Source organism: Miscanthus floridulus, chromosome 2, assembly GCF_019320115.1.
Source record: "Miscanthus floridulus cultivar M001 chromosome 2, ASM1932011v1, whole genome shotgun sequence".
Taxonomy (NCBI): Eukaryota; Viridiplantae; Streptophyta; class Magnoliopsida; order Poales; family Poaceae; genus Miscanthus; species Miscanthus floridulus.
In genome coordinates this window covers 161138848-161154753 of record NC_089581.1, presented here as the reverse complement: position 1 = coordinate 161154753, position 15906 = coordinate 161138848, and the positions used below count along the sequence as shown (strand labels likewise).

At 46.6% G+C, this 15906-nt stretch overlaps 3 protein-coding genes across 5 annotated transcripts; all 3 read right to left on the bottom strand.

Annotated features, from left to right (window-relative positions):
• Positions 1-1269: 1269 nt before the first annotated feature.
• LOC136540364 (anaerobic nitrite reductase GLB1-like) lies at positions 1270-2563 on the bottom strand. The gene is made up of 4 exons (XM_066532363.1): positions 2245-2563; positions 2001-2115; positions 1767-1883; positions 1270-1646 (listed from the first exon to the last, which is right to left on the bottom strand). Exons 1-4 carry the CDS (start codon positions 2364-2366, stop codon positions 1506-1508), a joined length of 495 nt encoding a protein of 164 aa, XP_066388460.1. The 5' UTR covers positions 2367-2563; the 3' UTR covers positions 1270-1505.
• A 559-nt stretch (positions 2564-3122) lies between these two features.
• Positions 3123-7424, bottom strand: LOC136540363 (uncharacterized). Of its 3 annotated transcripts, none has more exons than XM_066532359.1 (12): positions 7201-7424; positions 6980-7116; positions 6746-6818; positions 6518-6604; positions 5900-6016; positions 5315-5731; positions 4688-5094; positions 4495-4594; positions 4344-4400; positions 4182-4268; positions 3932-4063; positions 3123-3795 (listed from the first exon to the last, which is right to left on the bottom strand). In XM_066532359.1, the coding sequence occupies exons 2-12, from the start codon at positions 7000-7002 to the stop codon at positions 3397-3399; spliced, it is 1899 nt and encodes a 632-aa protein (XP_066388456.1). In that variant the 5' UTR covers positions 7003-7116; positions 7201-7424; the 3' UTR covers positions 3123-3396. The 3 variants fall into 3 exon arrangements, with proteins under 3 accessions (XP_066388456.1, XP_066388459.1, XP_066388458.1); XM_066532362.1 differs by having other exon boundaries at positions 6518-6601; XM_066532361.1 differs by having other exon boundaries at positions 7205-7424.
• A 3094-nt stretch (positions 7425-10518) lies between these two features.
• Positions 10519-15531, bottom strand: LOC136540362 (probable E3 ubiquitin-protein ligase ARI2). Its single transcript, XM_066532358.1, has 7 exons — positions 15068-15531; positions 14932-14964; positions 14534-14810; positions 13385-13865; positions 11841-12389; positions 11587-11759; positions 10519-11461 (listed from the first exon to the last, which is right to left on the bottom strand). The coding sequence occupies exons 1-7, from the start codon at positions 15239-15241 to the stop codon at positions 11304-11306; spliced, it is 1845 nt and encodes a 614-aa protein (XP_066388455.1). The 5' UTR covers positions 15242-15531; the 3' UTR covers positions 10519-11303.
• Positions 15532-15906: the final 375 nt, after the last annotated feature.

Sequence of the window (15906 nt, the reverse complement as noted above, 5' to 3'; positions counted from 1 at the left end):
TATCCATAACCACATGTGTGTCGCACGTGCATGTCCACTCAAACAAGATAACGCCTACTATCTTTCACCTTGTTAGCTCGCGGCCCACCAGAGGCCTAAAGCTTGGTGGCGACCTTCTCAATGATGGAGGCTGCCTTATCAAGTACGCCTCTTCGTCGACCAACACGTCGTCGCCGCCCTGCTCCACCCTTGCGTGCCCTACTCCGCCCTTGCGTGCTCTCGGTGGCGGTGGGCACTCCAACGCAAGAACCTTGCCAGGCTCCTGAGCAAGCTCCCAAGAATGTAGCTCAGTATAACTCCGCGGACGGTCGATGCCATGATACCGGGTTCCTCAAGATAGGCACTCTTTGGATTGGCCCCGCCATTGTCTTGTATCTCAGCAGATCAGCCCATGCACCGAACAAGAGCAGGCTGCTCTTGCGGTCGGCGTAAGGCGTGAGACAATAGGGGAACTTCGGTATCACCAGCTGCGACACCATCGATAGAACCATTGGACCCATCCCCAGGATGCCGAGGAGGTTGCCGTCTGTGAGCGCGCCGCAGCCAAAGCCTAAGCTCAGGGAGACCTGCTGGTCCTTTTCGCTGAAAGTGAATGCTTCATAGGCGAGGACGCCGACCGCCTCCACGCTGACGTACTGATAGTCGTACCGGCACGTCTTGCAGTATTATTAAGTTTTCAAAGTTTATTTGAATTTTAAAATGGAAATTTCACATTTATAGGGGGGCATGTGCCCCTGCTCGCCCCCTGTCTCCGCCCTCTTGCCGGCAGCGGCAGCGCCGCCCTCGACGGCGCCGCCGCCGGATCGCGGTGACCAGGAAGAGCAACGTAATAATGACGAACGATGCCATGTAAACTGATGTGGGCACTTGTGCTACCGAAACTGGGCACTTGTGCTACTGAAACTAAAGCTTATTGCATGAATTAGAATTAGATTACCTGCTGGCTACGACCTACGAGTCAATGGATGCACACCAGTGTCGTTTATCTTATTGCTGAGTCAGCGCTCAACGAAGGGAGCGAGGCCCATGAGTACAACACACCTTTTTTTTGTCTGTTTTTTTTTCCTTTTTGTGTCAATATCAATTAAAACATATATGGTATCGATTTACATATTTACTTTCAACCTTTGAAAATATTGGCACATAATCTTTTATTCTATTATTGTTCCTTTCATATTAATTTATGAACTTTAAAAGCTCGATTTAAAATAATGAAAACTAATAAAATAGTTGAAATAATTTTAATGAACCTTTTCTTTTATTAATAAAATATAGTCTTTTTAAATTTGATATAACAAATTGGAGAATGCTACATCTTTATTTATTACTAATCACAAGAAGAAAAGACAGTACACAAAACAAGCTCTCACAAAAATAATAACACACGCTTCTCCAGAGAGAAATTGCTAAAGTGCAAGATCACACGAGTTAATCCGCAATCAAGCGGCGGTACATTTGAGACGGTGCTGCGTCATGGGTCAATTTGAAGCTCAGTGGTCGTCGCGCTAGGCATCAGGTTTCATCTCTTGCTTGATGGCCGCCACCAGCTGGTTGTAAGCCTCGCTCCAGGCTTTCTTCATCTCGAGGCTCCACATGTCAGCGGGGAGCGCCTCCTTTATTGTCTCAAGCAGCGCGAACCTCGTCAACTGTATCGTGATCAACACGCGCGATATTACGGTTATTATTTCAATGCTGTCATTCAATCTTAGAAGACGTACAGGAATAAAGGTGAATTGACAAATTGGGGGCCCCGGCTGTTGACTTGCCTCAAAGTGGCCATCTGCGACGCCGTACTTCAAGTGCGTGGCGCCCAGCCTCTTGAGCGTGGTCTCCCTCACGGTGACCTTCCCGGCCTTGCGAAGCTGCGCCGCCGCCTCGCAAGTCTGCAGCATCGATCGCGACACACAAACATTTCCCTGTCAGTCCTTGTCGTTCGATTTCGATCGCGTGGAATACATCTCGATCGATTCTAGCGTACGTGAGAAATGACAACGACGTACCATGACAAAGACGGACATGGCATGCGTCTTGAGCTTAGGGTTCTTCTCCAGCGGCACGTCGGAGTCGCGCAGGAACGAGAACATCTGCTTCGCCGACGGCGCGATCTCAAAGACCCTGCAGTCAGCAGGGGAGCGGACGGCGGCGCCAATGAATCAAAAGGAGCAAGTGCGATGACCGCCGGCGGTGCCATGCAGCCCAAACGCAGTAGAACTAGCACAGGGATACCAATAATATATAACGTACTTGAGGAAGAAGCGGAGGCCCAGGTTGGCGGAGTCCTTCTTCATGACGGCCCACGACTTGAGCACCAGCGCCTCCTGCTCCTCGCTGAAGACGACCGCGCCGTTGCCCTCCGCGAGCGCCATGCCTGTCGTTGATTATTCGGCTTGCTGGCTAGCTTCCTGAGTTGCTGTAGAGCTGTGTCAATTCCCTGAGCCCTGGACACTGGTGGGATTTGATGGGTGCACGTTCCGGTTTGAGTGGGAAATTGGGTGTGATAAGAGCCGAAGTGGAGCACAAGTTTATATAGGTGGATCGGCCCAGGCGAGGGTGGCCCTTGGGGCACCTGACGAGCCAAGACGCATGGACCGGCTACCAGTGGGCACTGGCCATGTTGCGTTGCTCCTCTGTCAGTAGCGGTACGCAATTACGCATACCGCACGGAGTCGGGGGCTAGGATGCAAGGCCAAAAACCAAAACCGTGTGCCGCAGCGACAGAAGCGTAGCGGTTGGTTAGGGACTTGGCAGCTGGGGCGCAGGCGCAACCGCGCAAGCGCAGCGGCAGCAGCGCTCGTCAATAACGTGGGCGGCTAAGCGCGCGGAGAGCGAAACAGCGGCGGGTTTTAGCAAAGGAAATCCAAGTCAAATTCTCGTTCGTGATCCTTTCTTCCCCACCAAGAAGCAGGGGTCGTGCTCGTTTCCAAACACCCACGGGACGTTCCGAGAATAATAATCGGGCAAAGTGTCCGGTCCGGTGGTTCCTGGGCCGGTTTCCAGTTGATCAGGTCTGGACGAGCCTAACTTTGTACAGCGTACTAGCGCTACATCAAGCATGTCAGGCTCACTGTAACCGGGCCCCGATCTTTACTGGAACGTGGAAAAGTTTCCGATTTCTCCGGGAAACGAGTTTGTTTGTCTGAATCTGAAACTCCCTAGTGTAAAGTTCCTCTCGAATTTCTAGCGTTCCATTCTAAACGGCCACGTAAGCGGGGGAATTCAGGTGCCACTATTCACTATGGACAATTTGACAGCAGAGCGCATACTAGTAAATCAGAAGAAGTCCATCTCTCTCTGTACATACACGCCCAGCCCAGCAGTGTGCCGCCGCGCATCTCAAAACTCGTTACACCTCGGTCTCGGCTCGGCACGGCCACGGACCCATGGCGATCTGATGGATCACGGCTCAGCACGCAGCGGCGCACTGACGGGGCCGCCTTTCTCGAGCTGCCGGCTGCACGCTGGGGACCCGCCGACCAGCTCCTTGGCCAGCAGGTACCGGAACGCCAGGTTGTGCGGCTTCCACTCCACGCCGGCGCCGCCGCCCCTGCCGCGCGCCCGCCCGGCCTGCTGCTGGCTCCGGCGCACGGCGTCCCGGAGGCCCTCGGGCAGGTGGCACTCGACCGCGGCCACCACCTCCTGCGCGCCCAGCCCGGCGTCCCTCGCGTACAGCTCCAGGGCCTTGGGGAGGATGATCTTGTGCTGCCCCCGCCCGCGGACGCCCACGTTGGCGCGGATGTACTCCTCCTTCGCCGCCTCCAGCTGCTGGAACAGGCTCTTGGGGCTGTACAGCCGCACCTGCAAAGTTACAGTTAACAGTTGCATTCGAGGAGATGAAATGCTTCGGAGCTGTCGTGCGTGATGTGCGTGTGTCCCGTTGGCAGTTGGGGTACTCTGGGTGTGCATTTGATGCAGCGTACTACGTGCTACATACCACTGGGTCCGAGTAGCTACCGGAGGACAGTGCAAAGTGCACCAGAGGCTCGGGGCGGTCCACGGCGAAGCCTTGCAGCTCGTCCTTGTCCCTGCTGGACTTCCATTTCGGGTAGAGCAGCAGCCGAAGCCACTGCAAGATTCATTCAGAAGGAACCACCATGAATCGACTGACCAGTTTTTAAGCTAAGGCCTGACTCCGGGAGGCAAAAATAAACAGAATACAGGAGGGGGGAGAAGGCAGAACAAACCTGTCCAGAAGGTTGTGCTCGGCAGCACAGGATCTGGTACTCTATCAGCTCCGCGTTTACTCTTTGGCCACTAATGATGTAGGATACCTGTGGCACAAAACATGCCGTCAGACTCAAGTTCAAATCAGGCTGAGATTTGTAATTCGATATAGGTCTTTCTACCTTGGTAAGCAGTATTCTTTTGCTGTTACTCTGTGGAATCCCGTACTCGATATGGGCCTGAAAAAAAAAAGGAGAAATGTTTAGATTGAACACCATCAGTTTTCAGTTCAAGAAGTTAAGATATCGAGGTTCAGGGCAAGAAAATAGTTACATGCATCATCATCGCATTATGCACATTGATCCAGAAAGCAAGCTTCTCCTCGCTTTTCATTCCACTGAGATCAACACTTTCTAGAAGCTGTACAAGTGACCTACAGAGTGGAACCTGCAGCTAGTCAGCAAATACTTGTAATTTGATCCCTATGAACTGGAAGAGAGAAAAAAATGGCATGTCAAATACTCACATATATTTGTGCAACATATCCTTAACGTCAGCAGACCTCTGATCACCCTTGCAAAGAGCAGACACCTCTATCACAGAATCATATTGCAGCCCCAGCTCCCTTGATTCACCATTGCCTAGTTCGTTGTCCTGCCACGCCTCGATGAAGCTCTCTTTCCTGCACCTGGGGCTCCATATATCTGCAGTATACTTGGAAGATAGTCCACTTGCTGAAGAAAAGGATGAGCACGGTGAGGGGAAGAAGGCATGCTGCACGGCAGGGACGTCTCTCAGCCTTATGTATATGGCCGCAATGGATTTGATCATGTCCTCAGATATCTTGTTAGGCGTTTGAGGAACATGGTCTGCAACCCTGGTCCCCAAGATGTCTGCCAAACTCACAATGCCAGGATCCATGCACTTTCCTTCCTGGTCATCGGTTGAGATTATGTTAGGATTTCAGCACATCAAATTTGCTACTATAAAACATGTACTACCTTCATCCTATAAAATACAAGGGATTCTGGCTCTGTCTAGGTGCATAGCTAGAATCCCTTGTAGTTCAAGACGAAGGTACCACTAACTAAGCCCTGCAGCAAACCTATTAAAATACTTTAGAACCAAAGAGATTTCAGACATCATTTTGTACCTCAACAAAAGATAGAGGTGAAGTATGGCATGATTTCAGAGCTCTAGCAAGGTTGTTTGCTGACGGAGATACTCTAACGGAACGGTGCAGGAGCGAGGAATGGCTGCGTCCAATATTGATCTTTTCATTGCTAGTCTCGCTTGTAGAAGCTGCAGGTGTGGACTTGCGTGCCAGGACCATTCGACTGGACTGGATTAGTTGGTGCTTCCTTGGGGTTGAGAAGTTGAGCTCTGAAGCTTCAGATAGTATGCCTGAAAAAGACCTAGCTGGCTGCTTGTTACTTTCCACATCACAAGCAGAATTCACGGGGGAAAATTGTTGTTCAAAAGCCTTTCTGTATAGTGTTAGGAGATGTTGCTCCAAGCATATGACCTCTAGCTCGAGTACTGCAATCTCCTTTATTAGCTCCTCAGTCGGCTGAGATGGCATGGAAGAAAGAAAGAGGCTATGTGTTAAGTGAAAACTCTTGTCTTCAGAAAAAAAAATCATGGTGTGGAAGTAAAACATTGGAATAATATGGTAAATATTTCCACACTTTTTTTTAGCTCGTCCAGATGCTGAACTGTATAAGAGAAGGACTTTCACCTTTGGAATGCAGTTCTCGCCTGATGCATGAATAGTACAAGGCTTGTAACCTAGTGCTTTCTCAAGAGCACGGCGCATGACGAATTGATCATTTAGTCGCTTTTCAAGGACTTGGACCTGCAGAAGTAGCATCGTAAGTATGAATAACCAGGTAGAAATATCATCACATACATTTCAAGAATGAATTATGCTTAGTTTTTTTTTTTTTTTTTACAGGTCATGGAGGGGAGGAGACTTCCCACCTGATTGGATTGAATTGGAGGGCAATAACAAATGCTACTCAACAACGTTTACAGTAGCATGAGGGGTTGTGAGAGGGTTACAGCAGCGAGTTTACAGGGGCGTTACATATTTGGAAATATAGCTAAACACTAGGCATTCACCACCAAGGAGTTTTCTGCAGGCAAGCAGTAATGCCAGAGTTGCCGCCTGAGAGCACCAAGAGGTATCAAAAATTATATTGACATTCTTATACTGACATATGGCATTTGGTGAAGAAAACATGACAAGATAAATACTCCCTCCATTCCAATAACCTCTGAAACAACTAGCTGAGACAGGTCTGGAATGAACAATAACCTATGGCTAGGGGGGAGAAGATCTGGTATCTGATTTTACCTCACGCTTCAAGGAGCATGGAAGCTCAGTAGCACTGGACGGCATCTTGCTGGTGCTATTCTGGTCCTTGAGTTCTCCGGCATCCTTCTATTCAACAGACATTGTACAAGAGTCAAGCAGAACAGAAATAAGATAACATCTAGTCAGGATATGTACCAGATATTTTCAAGACACTGAAGAAGCAAGTGGTAGCCTCGCATTTTTCAACAAGCGCAGACGGAGAGTTACCTGTTGATGCTGAGCGTGGCACCTCGGCGAAGCCGAATCCGCGCTATCCATTCTGAGCACTCTGATAGAATCGCTGCCAATGCAAAATCCCCAAGGTCACTTAGCCTAGAACCGCTTCTAAAACACAAGAACCGTCTTTCTTGGCAACAGCAGTTCTCCAAACAGGGTATTGCAACCATCAAAGTTAAATACGCAGGTTCGTCAGACTGAATAAGGAAAACAGGGAGCTCTCACCTCTTGGAGCGGCTGTGAGACATTGCCAGCTAGCAAGGGGGCTACAGGTCTACAGCTTCTCCGCCCGGAGCTGATACAGAGCTCAACCAGGCCTTCGCCATTGCTATCTTGCGGCTAGGTAAGCAAACCGCTGAAATCTGCCACCCGCATTGAAGGTTAAAGAACCGAAGGGAGCAGATGGTGTACAGGTAGAGGCTAGAAAGTGAGACGGCAGCGTCTACCTGCCTCACATCACAGGTGAATCATCCGCAGCAAGTGGAGGCCGGAGTTGTTGCCGAGGAGTCGATCACCTGCTAAAGCCTTGACTTGCTGATGCTTTTGCCTTTTGTTTCTCGGCTGAAAGTTCCTCCTTCCCTCCCAGGCCCCTTCTTCCCTGCAGTGTGAGGTGAGAGGACAACTGAGTGAGGGGAGTGCGAGGGCTGGGGCCTGATGAGGGCGAGATGAACTTGAGGCACTCCACCCCCACTCCGCACGGTCACACGGACCACACCACTCCACTGCCGGTACAGTGGAGCTGGTACTGTTTCAGAGGCTATATATCAGAACAGCACTCCAGATCGGTCCTGTGTCCGGTTATTCCGATGCTTTATTTATTGTGACAAGTCCCTTGTAATATTTATGTCTGTGACTCCTAAGACTGAGTACCAACTTCTTTTCTATTTTATGCAAGGTCGAGAGGGCAGAGCTCAGAGAAGGCCTCATCACTCTATTTTCTATCCAGATCTGCCTGCCCGGTTTACCTTCAGCCTGTTCGATCGGCTGGTCGCTGGTTCGTAAAGAAGTACTGCTGACTGATTTGTGTGAGAGAAAAATACTATTTCGACTAAAAATTTATGATCATTTACGACAAGCCACGGCCAAACGACCAAGCTACTTGTTTATGCACGCAGCACGCGGGGTAATTTTACTCCGTCCAAGGCTGCTGACTTTTTCACCTCTGTGACATTATAATCAGGCCATCAGAAAATCCGATTACTAAATGGTAACAGAATCTTCTGCCACATTGAGCATCAGCTCTTTATAGCAAGGAAAGCTAGGAATGGTTCTTTTTCACCATTAGGTTAAAAAAAACTGCTATTCCGTGTCCATTCCGCCATTTCCTGGTTGTGATGTTCCTATTTCTGTCGGTAGAAATGGTGATCCAACTTCATCGCTGCATTGCATGCAGGTTTTTGCTGGGCAATGATGAGATGAGCAGGTCACATGTGGATAAAAAGGACTGTAAGCAACGCAGCAGGACAGTGGCATGCATTGCGTTGTTTCATTGTTTGACCTGTGACCGACTCTGCTCCGGTAATTGATGGAGCTCGTCCTATATGTCTTGCATGCATACATGACCACACAGACACCGCGGCGCAGAGGAACAGACGTGACCAAGTTCGTGCCGGGGCAGCGAGCGAGTTGCAAGGTAAGCCAAGGAAACTGGACACGGCCAAGAAACTGGCAGGCTCGCAGCCGGAGGCCACAACTGCCGCTGCCCTGGCGGCCGGACAAGCCGGTGACCTTGTCATCTCGACTCGCCGCCGCACCTAGAAAGAGGCGCTGCTTTGCCTTGACGCACACTGTTAGCCCGCCACTTCTGCCTCTGCTTGTTCTGTTGCACCACCAAAAGAAAAATTTTGGCAGGTCATGTGATGCTGCTACACCATATACAGATCCTCATGTCTGGACTGGGACTGGACCAACCCCGGCTAACATTTCCTGTTCCTTGGTCACTCAAATGGCTCGACAAATCTTTCTTTTTTTTTACAACAGGCTCGACAAATCTTTGACTGTCCAGTGAGACTGAGACGCAGTAGTTGCTAGTATAAGCAGGATTTCCTGTACTATCCAAATCCTGCGCAACAGAAAACCCTACACCGAGACGACCACACACATGGCTCAACGGTGTCAAGTCGTCTTGTTTTTGGGCAAGTAGCACGTTAGTAGGATACATGACAAGCGCTACGTCAAAGGGTGCATCGGTGCAGTCTGCAGTGTGCCCCCAACCCAACCATCCCGTCCGTCCGGGCCCAGGCGTCATGTAGCCTCTTGTCACGGAATCTCACCGCTTTGGGGTTGCCCTAAATCCCAGTGCAATTAGCTGTGGGCTTGCTTGGCGCCACTAGGCCTGCCCCGTGCCCCCAACTGTTCCAGGAGCAGGAGCAGGACGCAGGGCGCAGCGTCTCTCGTCTCACATGCGCGCGTGGTACAGCGCACGCGTAGTACGTACAGCACCATCTGATCAGCCTCTCTTTTGGTCTGCACAACAAGCACCGGACCCGCCGCATCTTTTTTGTGAATCATGCCGCAAGTTGCTCGAGAAGAGAAATATGATCGCGAGTTTTGGGCCATCTTTTTTCTGCGTCTAGTGTGCGTCAAATGAGCTGGTTCTGTGAACTAGCCACCTGTTGCTGCATCTCCGGTTCTCTGAAAGGAGGCAGGAGAAGAGCGCACGCACGTTGCTGCTTCTTATCCCCAGAGAGCTCGGTTACAATGATTTTTCGCGATGACCAGAGACCAGCACTAAGATCCAAATGATGCTGCCAATGACGGCCAAGGAAGCCGTGCCGTTTATTACGACAAGAGGAACCTTGGTAACCCTACTTATCCGCATAATAAAATCTCAGTGGGGGGGGGGGGGGGGGGGGGGGGGGATTAAACAAATGCCCCCAGCGACAGACATGCTCGAGGTTTCATGTGCTCTTGGACCCTCTTGTGCCGATGCGTCCAGCTACTGGCTGTAAACAATCGCTGGAACGTGTAGGTGAAGACTCAGGCGAGATGCTGGGGCAGTAAGAAACCGCAGATGTGGTGGCGATGCACATTGGAAACCAGCTCCACGAGCATTTGATTATGGAATCGACCCAAGGCCGAGATCCAGAAAGATTCTTCTCATCGGTTCTCTAAGCTGTCAGAGGCTAAACTTACCAGCTGCAGTAGAGAACGGGTACTCTGATGTTCTCTACCATGGCAAATTGGGGCGTCGTCCTATTAGCGAAGTCAGAGGGTTACAGAGCTCGAGCAATTTTCTTCTAGTAGTACAGGGCAAGCTAGTAGCTAGAGACTTCACAAATCGCAGGACAAATGTTTCCTATTTATAAGAGGACAATATAGAGTGTTCTTTCATGCACAAGATTCCCAAGTGTGTGCACATCGTATAAGTGCTCCCAATTTCCATGGATCACCATATGCGTCTCTTTGCATGGGTTCCAGAAAGGTACAGTATGGCTAGATGCTACGTTTCAACGCACGGTCCAAAGATTGACTTGGCAAATTTGTACTCCCTTCGTTTCCCAAATTATAAGTCCTTCTGTCTTTTGTATGTATACATACTCCCTCCATTCCAAATTATAAGTCGTTTTGATTTTTTTGTACATAGATTTTGCTATGTATCTAATATAATATATGTCTAGATACATATAGCAAAATTGATGTACCAAAAATGTAAGTGACTTATAATTTAAAGTAAAACAGAAGAAGTACATTATTTTTGTTACAGACCTAAATGTAGGCTAAGTCTAGATATATAATAAAAGCCATGCATCAAGAAAATCAGAACGACTTCCAATTTGGATCCAATTCAAATATAAGCTGTGTAGATACATAATAAAAGTCATGTATCTATCTAAAAAAAACAGTACAACTTCTAATTTGGATCCAATTTGGAATTGCAAGGACGATAGCGGATGGTCCTTGGAGTCTGAAGAAACGAAGTTAAGGAACACACTATCAACACGTACCTGATTGACATCTTGCCGCTCCTCCCACTGCTACAGTTAAATACAGTTAGCCATAAGAATCTGCCATGCATGCCCAGAAAACCGAGATTTTCACAGGTCCAATACAAAGCTAGCCTAGAAACCTGCCCGTCTTTGGAGCAAGATCGTTGGCAGTTGCAACAAACAAAGTGCACATTTAGTACGACGAATCAGTAGCAGTTTTATAACATTGTCTGCATTGTCACTATAACCACCCATTCCCCAGGAAATAAGAACCCCCATTCTTGTCAACAAACAATTCCCTTCACCATGCTGCACACATTATATCTGGAATTTGCAACACAAGCATGATCAAGTTCTATTCCAAAATATCCTCATCTTGCTTGAGGGGTAGAACGAGCTTTATCAGAACTATGAACATTGGCTTCAAATCATGTCATGAAATGCAACATATAACTTAAAGGCTACTCTATATATCTTGGGATCCTAGCACCAGGGTAAAAATTTGACATGGAGGTGCTCTATGGTGGTAAGGCAGCAAAAAGAACAGTATGTTGGTGAGGAAGCTTAAGTCAGCTGTACAGTTCAAAGGAATGTGCCATCACCCATCAGATAATGAAGTTTCAGATCTTGTCCACCACTTCAGCTGGCACATTGAGATCAAAAAGTGTACCACCACCACCACCATTAGCATCTACCCTCTCTCGCTTGTTAGATTGGTGCCCCCTATTATCAGAACTCGAGCCGTGCAACTCAGTTCGCTTCCCCAGAATAGTCGATGCTGCACAGCAAATGGAAATAAGCATCAGCAACTATAAATAAATAATAAAAGGTAATCCTTCTCATGTGATAGTACGCTGGATAAAGGAAATGCGATAAAATTACCATATTCATTATTATGCATACCTGGTTGGTTCCTGTGTTCATCCTGACTACATTTTGTTGACTGTGCACTTTGTTCAGCAGAATCCCAACTAATATTTAGCTCCAAGGCCCTGTCAAGGCCTTTTGATTTGTATGGAGCAATGTTGTGAGGTGTGCGTAGAGGATATAACAAATCATTCTCAATGCACTGATACCTGCAAAAGAGTACTTACTATAATAATTTGTATATGAAATTACAAACTGAAAAAAAAAAAACTGTCAAGAAGAGTTCTTACATTTGTTTGCAGAGCTTATCAACCACATTGGAAAGATTGATGACATGCTTCATTGTATCCATGATCTCATCATCGGTAAAAAGTTGAAAATCTTTCTCAAGGAAACCAGATAGTCTTTCAACATTAAATTCCAATTGTTGTTGCTGATCCTCAAATAAGTTCTGCTTCATTTCTCTTTCCTGAGGAGTCATCTCATCCTTAAAAATCTCATCACCAAACATGTAGAATGCAAATGGATACGAATAGGAAAGAACACGCCTTGATCTGAATAGCCTGTTTAACCCATTTATGACCCAAGAATAATCTTTTATCTTTGACTCCTTATTTTCTGAAATGGATATCTTCCCCTGGATCTCATTCTTTAGCTTTGCTTCCTGCTTAAGAGAGTCGGTGTGAGCCTTGTATCTGTTGTGGTAGTGCATATATCTATAGAGGTCTCGCCTTGCTTCTTCTGTCTTCTTAGTCTGATCATCAGTGAACCGACCACAACTGTGGCCACTAATACTTGACCATGTGTGATCTCTACCTGTGGCACCCCCACATAACCAACTGCATTCAAAAGTATCACATAACAAAATATAAGTAACATAACATTGATAACATAATCATGAAAGGAAAAGAGGATGAAATCTAGAACAGAAAAAATAATAGAAGGCAACCTCAATCAGACAACACGATGGGACACTAATTTTGACACTTAATGTAACTTTTCTGACTATCTGCCACATGGGTGAGGGGATATTAGTTCATTTCCCCCTCAATCCCCTTGGGGAAAAGGCCTAAGTGTTATATGCTCATCCTATAATCAGGAGAAAGAGTATTTAGCATACACCATTAAGACCAGCCACACATATGTTTCTGTCAAGTTGTGTATTATACTACAAGCAAAATACTGGAATCATTCACACCACTAGGAACTAATTTTATGTAGCAAATTTAAATGGTTGTCTCTAACCCAAAGATATTAGATTTACAAATTACAAATATCTTATTCTTGCAAAAAAAAAGAGCGTGGAAAAGAGCAACCAATACTAAGACTAAGGTACTAAAATATATTTATATGTATATGTACCAATATTGACACAACAATCATCTCACAGGCAATTCACCAATCAGTCCTAAATTATATGCTTGTGGTTTAGATATAAAGACTGACATCATAACATGTGCTCTTGGCAACAGTTAACTTAATATGTCTGTCTGAATATTCCATAAAAGACAACCTAATAACCTGTGCATGAATTGCCTCCCAGATTTTGATACAAGGAGGTAGATTTACCAGATTCTTTAACGAAACATCCTCTAACTAGATATATGAAATTGTGACCACGCCATGTAGAAGTATAGAACAGCTAATCTAAATTATAATGATGATATAAAGGAGAAAAACTAGGAGATCAAGAAAACAGTGTTGTATGGCCAAGACCAAAAGAACAATCAAGTGGAAAATTTCATCATACAAAGAATGCTAATATTGGGTTAATCAACTTCAACTATATGAATTGGTAATGGAACAAGTAAAGATGAAGAAGCATAGATCTAACCAGAATGCTTGTCCACATATACATGCAACCAGGTTGCAGCCACCATTCTTCTCCACAGGTTTGTGACACTTGGGACAGGGCTTAGTATTTACTGTTATCCAATTCACTGTTTCTGATTCATCATGGCATTTCTTGATCCAGAGCTCCCACATCAAGCAGGAACACGGTGAGTGTGCTTGTAAGGAGCAATTAAAACAAAACTGGCATCCACATGTGCATTCCACCTCACAATAAATATCGCCTTTGACGCGTATAGCATTTCCACAATGTGGTGTGCTTGGGCACCACTTGACTGTATCATTATCCTCAATATATGATTCTAGTAAAAATCTTTCAAAGCGTTCTGCGATATCTGGGTGTCTCGCAATGACTAGTTTTCGAATTATTGCTTCATCACAAATAGCATTGCACTTTGGAGCCATGCATCTGACACGCCGGCTCTGACCCTCATTTATTTTCACAATGAAATATTCAGTCCAACCTAGGTGAGGGACAGGAAAGTTAGTAGCTATCCAGGAAGAAACTAGGTGCAGCAAAAGATCATTCATAGAAAGGCTATTCTCTGTTTTGTCCTCTATGTTTGTGGTGGTGGACTGGTGGTAAGGGGTAGGAAGAAAAAATAATATGATTCGTGTAAACATAAAAAATATAACGATAGAATTAAAAAGCCCACTCTAGATTGATTTAAAATAAAATATATGATGAGTGTGTATGAATCGACACATATGAAATGATTTGAAGCAAAAGTATGTTAGAACTATACATGCAACAGTTATCAGTAGCTCCAAAATCACAAGGCCAGTTTCATGCATGACATACAGATACAAATGCCCCAAAGGCCCAAAATGATACAATACAGTTATACAGAGCTAAAGGAAGAAACAATATTGAACTATTTTATTGATAATATATGAGGATTGAAAGCTGTTAGCAAACAAAGCAGCTTCTGAATACCAAACAGATCTTGCAAGTTCTAATAGACAAGAGCCAAACTGTTAGAAAGAATAGTGGTTAAGAGGTGTCATTCTTCCATATTTCTTTGTTACAAACAATGCATTACACCATTTCCCTACCAGAATATATTAACTGGAACATGCAAAAGATGAAAATGCGGAATCATCTGAGCCAACCTAAACAGACATTACTCACAATCATTGCAGTAACTGTGGCCGCAGTCCATCTCGGAGGCAGCCGAAGGTGGCACATCATCATAACAAACATTGCAGGTCACCTCCGCCGAGGAGGTTGTGCCGGCATTATTGGTGTACTGAAGACGAATACCGGCCTCCGAGAAGAGCCTATCCCTGCCCTTCTGATCGAGAAGCTCGAAAATCCTCTCCACGTCCCAGCGGTAGTGGATGAGGAGCGTCCGGGCATGGTGCTCCCTCAACCCTAGCAGCTCCATCACCTTCCTAAGATCCTCTCTCTGCAATCCCACAAATGCCCAAACCACAATGGAATTGAGAAAAAAAAGAAAGAAAGTAAGCATCAGTATCAGAAATAGCGTGTAGTGTAGAAACCGAATGGGGGAGAGCCCCCGCAGTCACCTGCGCCGCCAAGATGGATTCCTTGGTAATCACCTGCAACCAAGCAAAGAAGGAATGCGTCAGGAAGAGGAAGCAGCTGAGGGTGGTCTCACGACGGAGACAGATGCGGAGGACAAAATCAGGATAGGACACGCACGGATGAGGCCGACCAATGGCAGTCCTCGAGGTGCTCGTCCTCGAGGACCTGGAGGACAGACTCTTCTAGGGCATCGTCCTCCTGATCGCTCAGGTAGCAGTCTTCTTCTTCTTCTTCCTGCTCCAATTCCGACGAGGACACCGGCGGCGAGGTCCCCTCGGCGTCGCGACCCATCTGCCGACGCTGATCCGATCAGAACCCGAATCGAAACGGCCGGCAGTGATAGTACCCCTCGCACGGAAGAGGGGAACAGATTGGCGGATTGGGTCAGGTGCAACAGCCGGCGCGGGAGGGGAAGGCGAGGATAGAGGAATCACGGCACGGAAGCGGGCGCGGCGCGGAGGGAGGGGGAGCTGGCGTCTGTGAAGCTTGCACGGGAAGAGAAGAGAAGGGGAGGCGGCGGCGCAGGCGTAGTGGGTGTGGGTGTGGGTGTGGCCGGAATTGGGGAAGGCTGGGCTGATGTAATGCGGCGTACTGTGATACGTGTGAGAAAATGAAGGGAGGTGAATGTAAAACCTTAACCTACGGGATACCATTTCATTTACTATTTAGTACATTTATTTATTATAATCCATTCATCAACGATTACAGAATGGTGCTAAATCAAATCACATTAAGTTTGACCAAACTTATATATAAATATTTAAAGGCTGTTAGATTTTATGGTCTAAGATTTAGCAGACTAAAATTACGGACTAAACTTTAAACCAACTTAACTCACCGTCTTTTTTGTGAGATTAACTAAACTTTAGGCACAACTATAGACCATGGGTATCTGAATAGACCCTTATTATACTAAATAAATATCACTAAAATTCTCATTAAATATATTTTTAGTA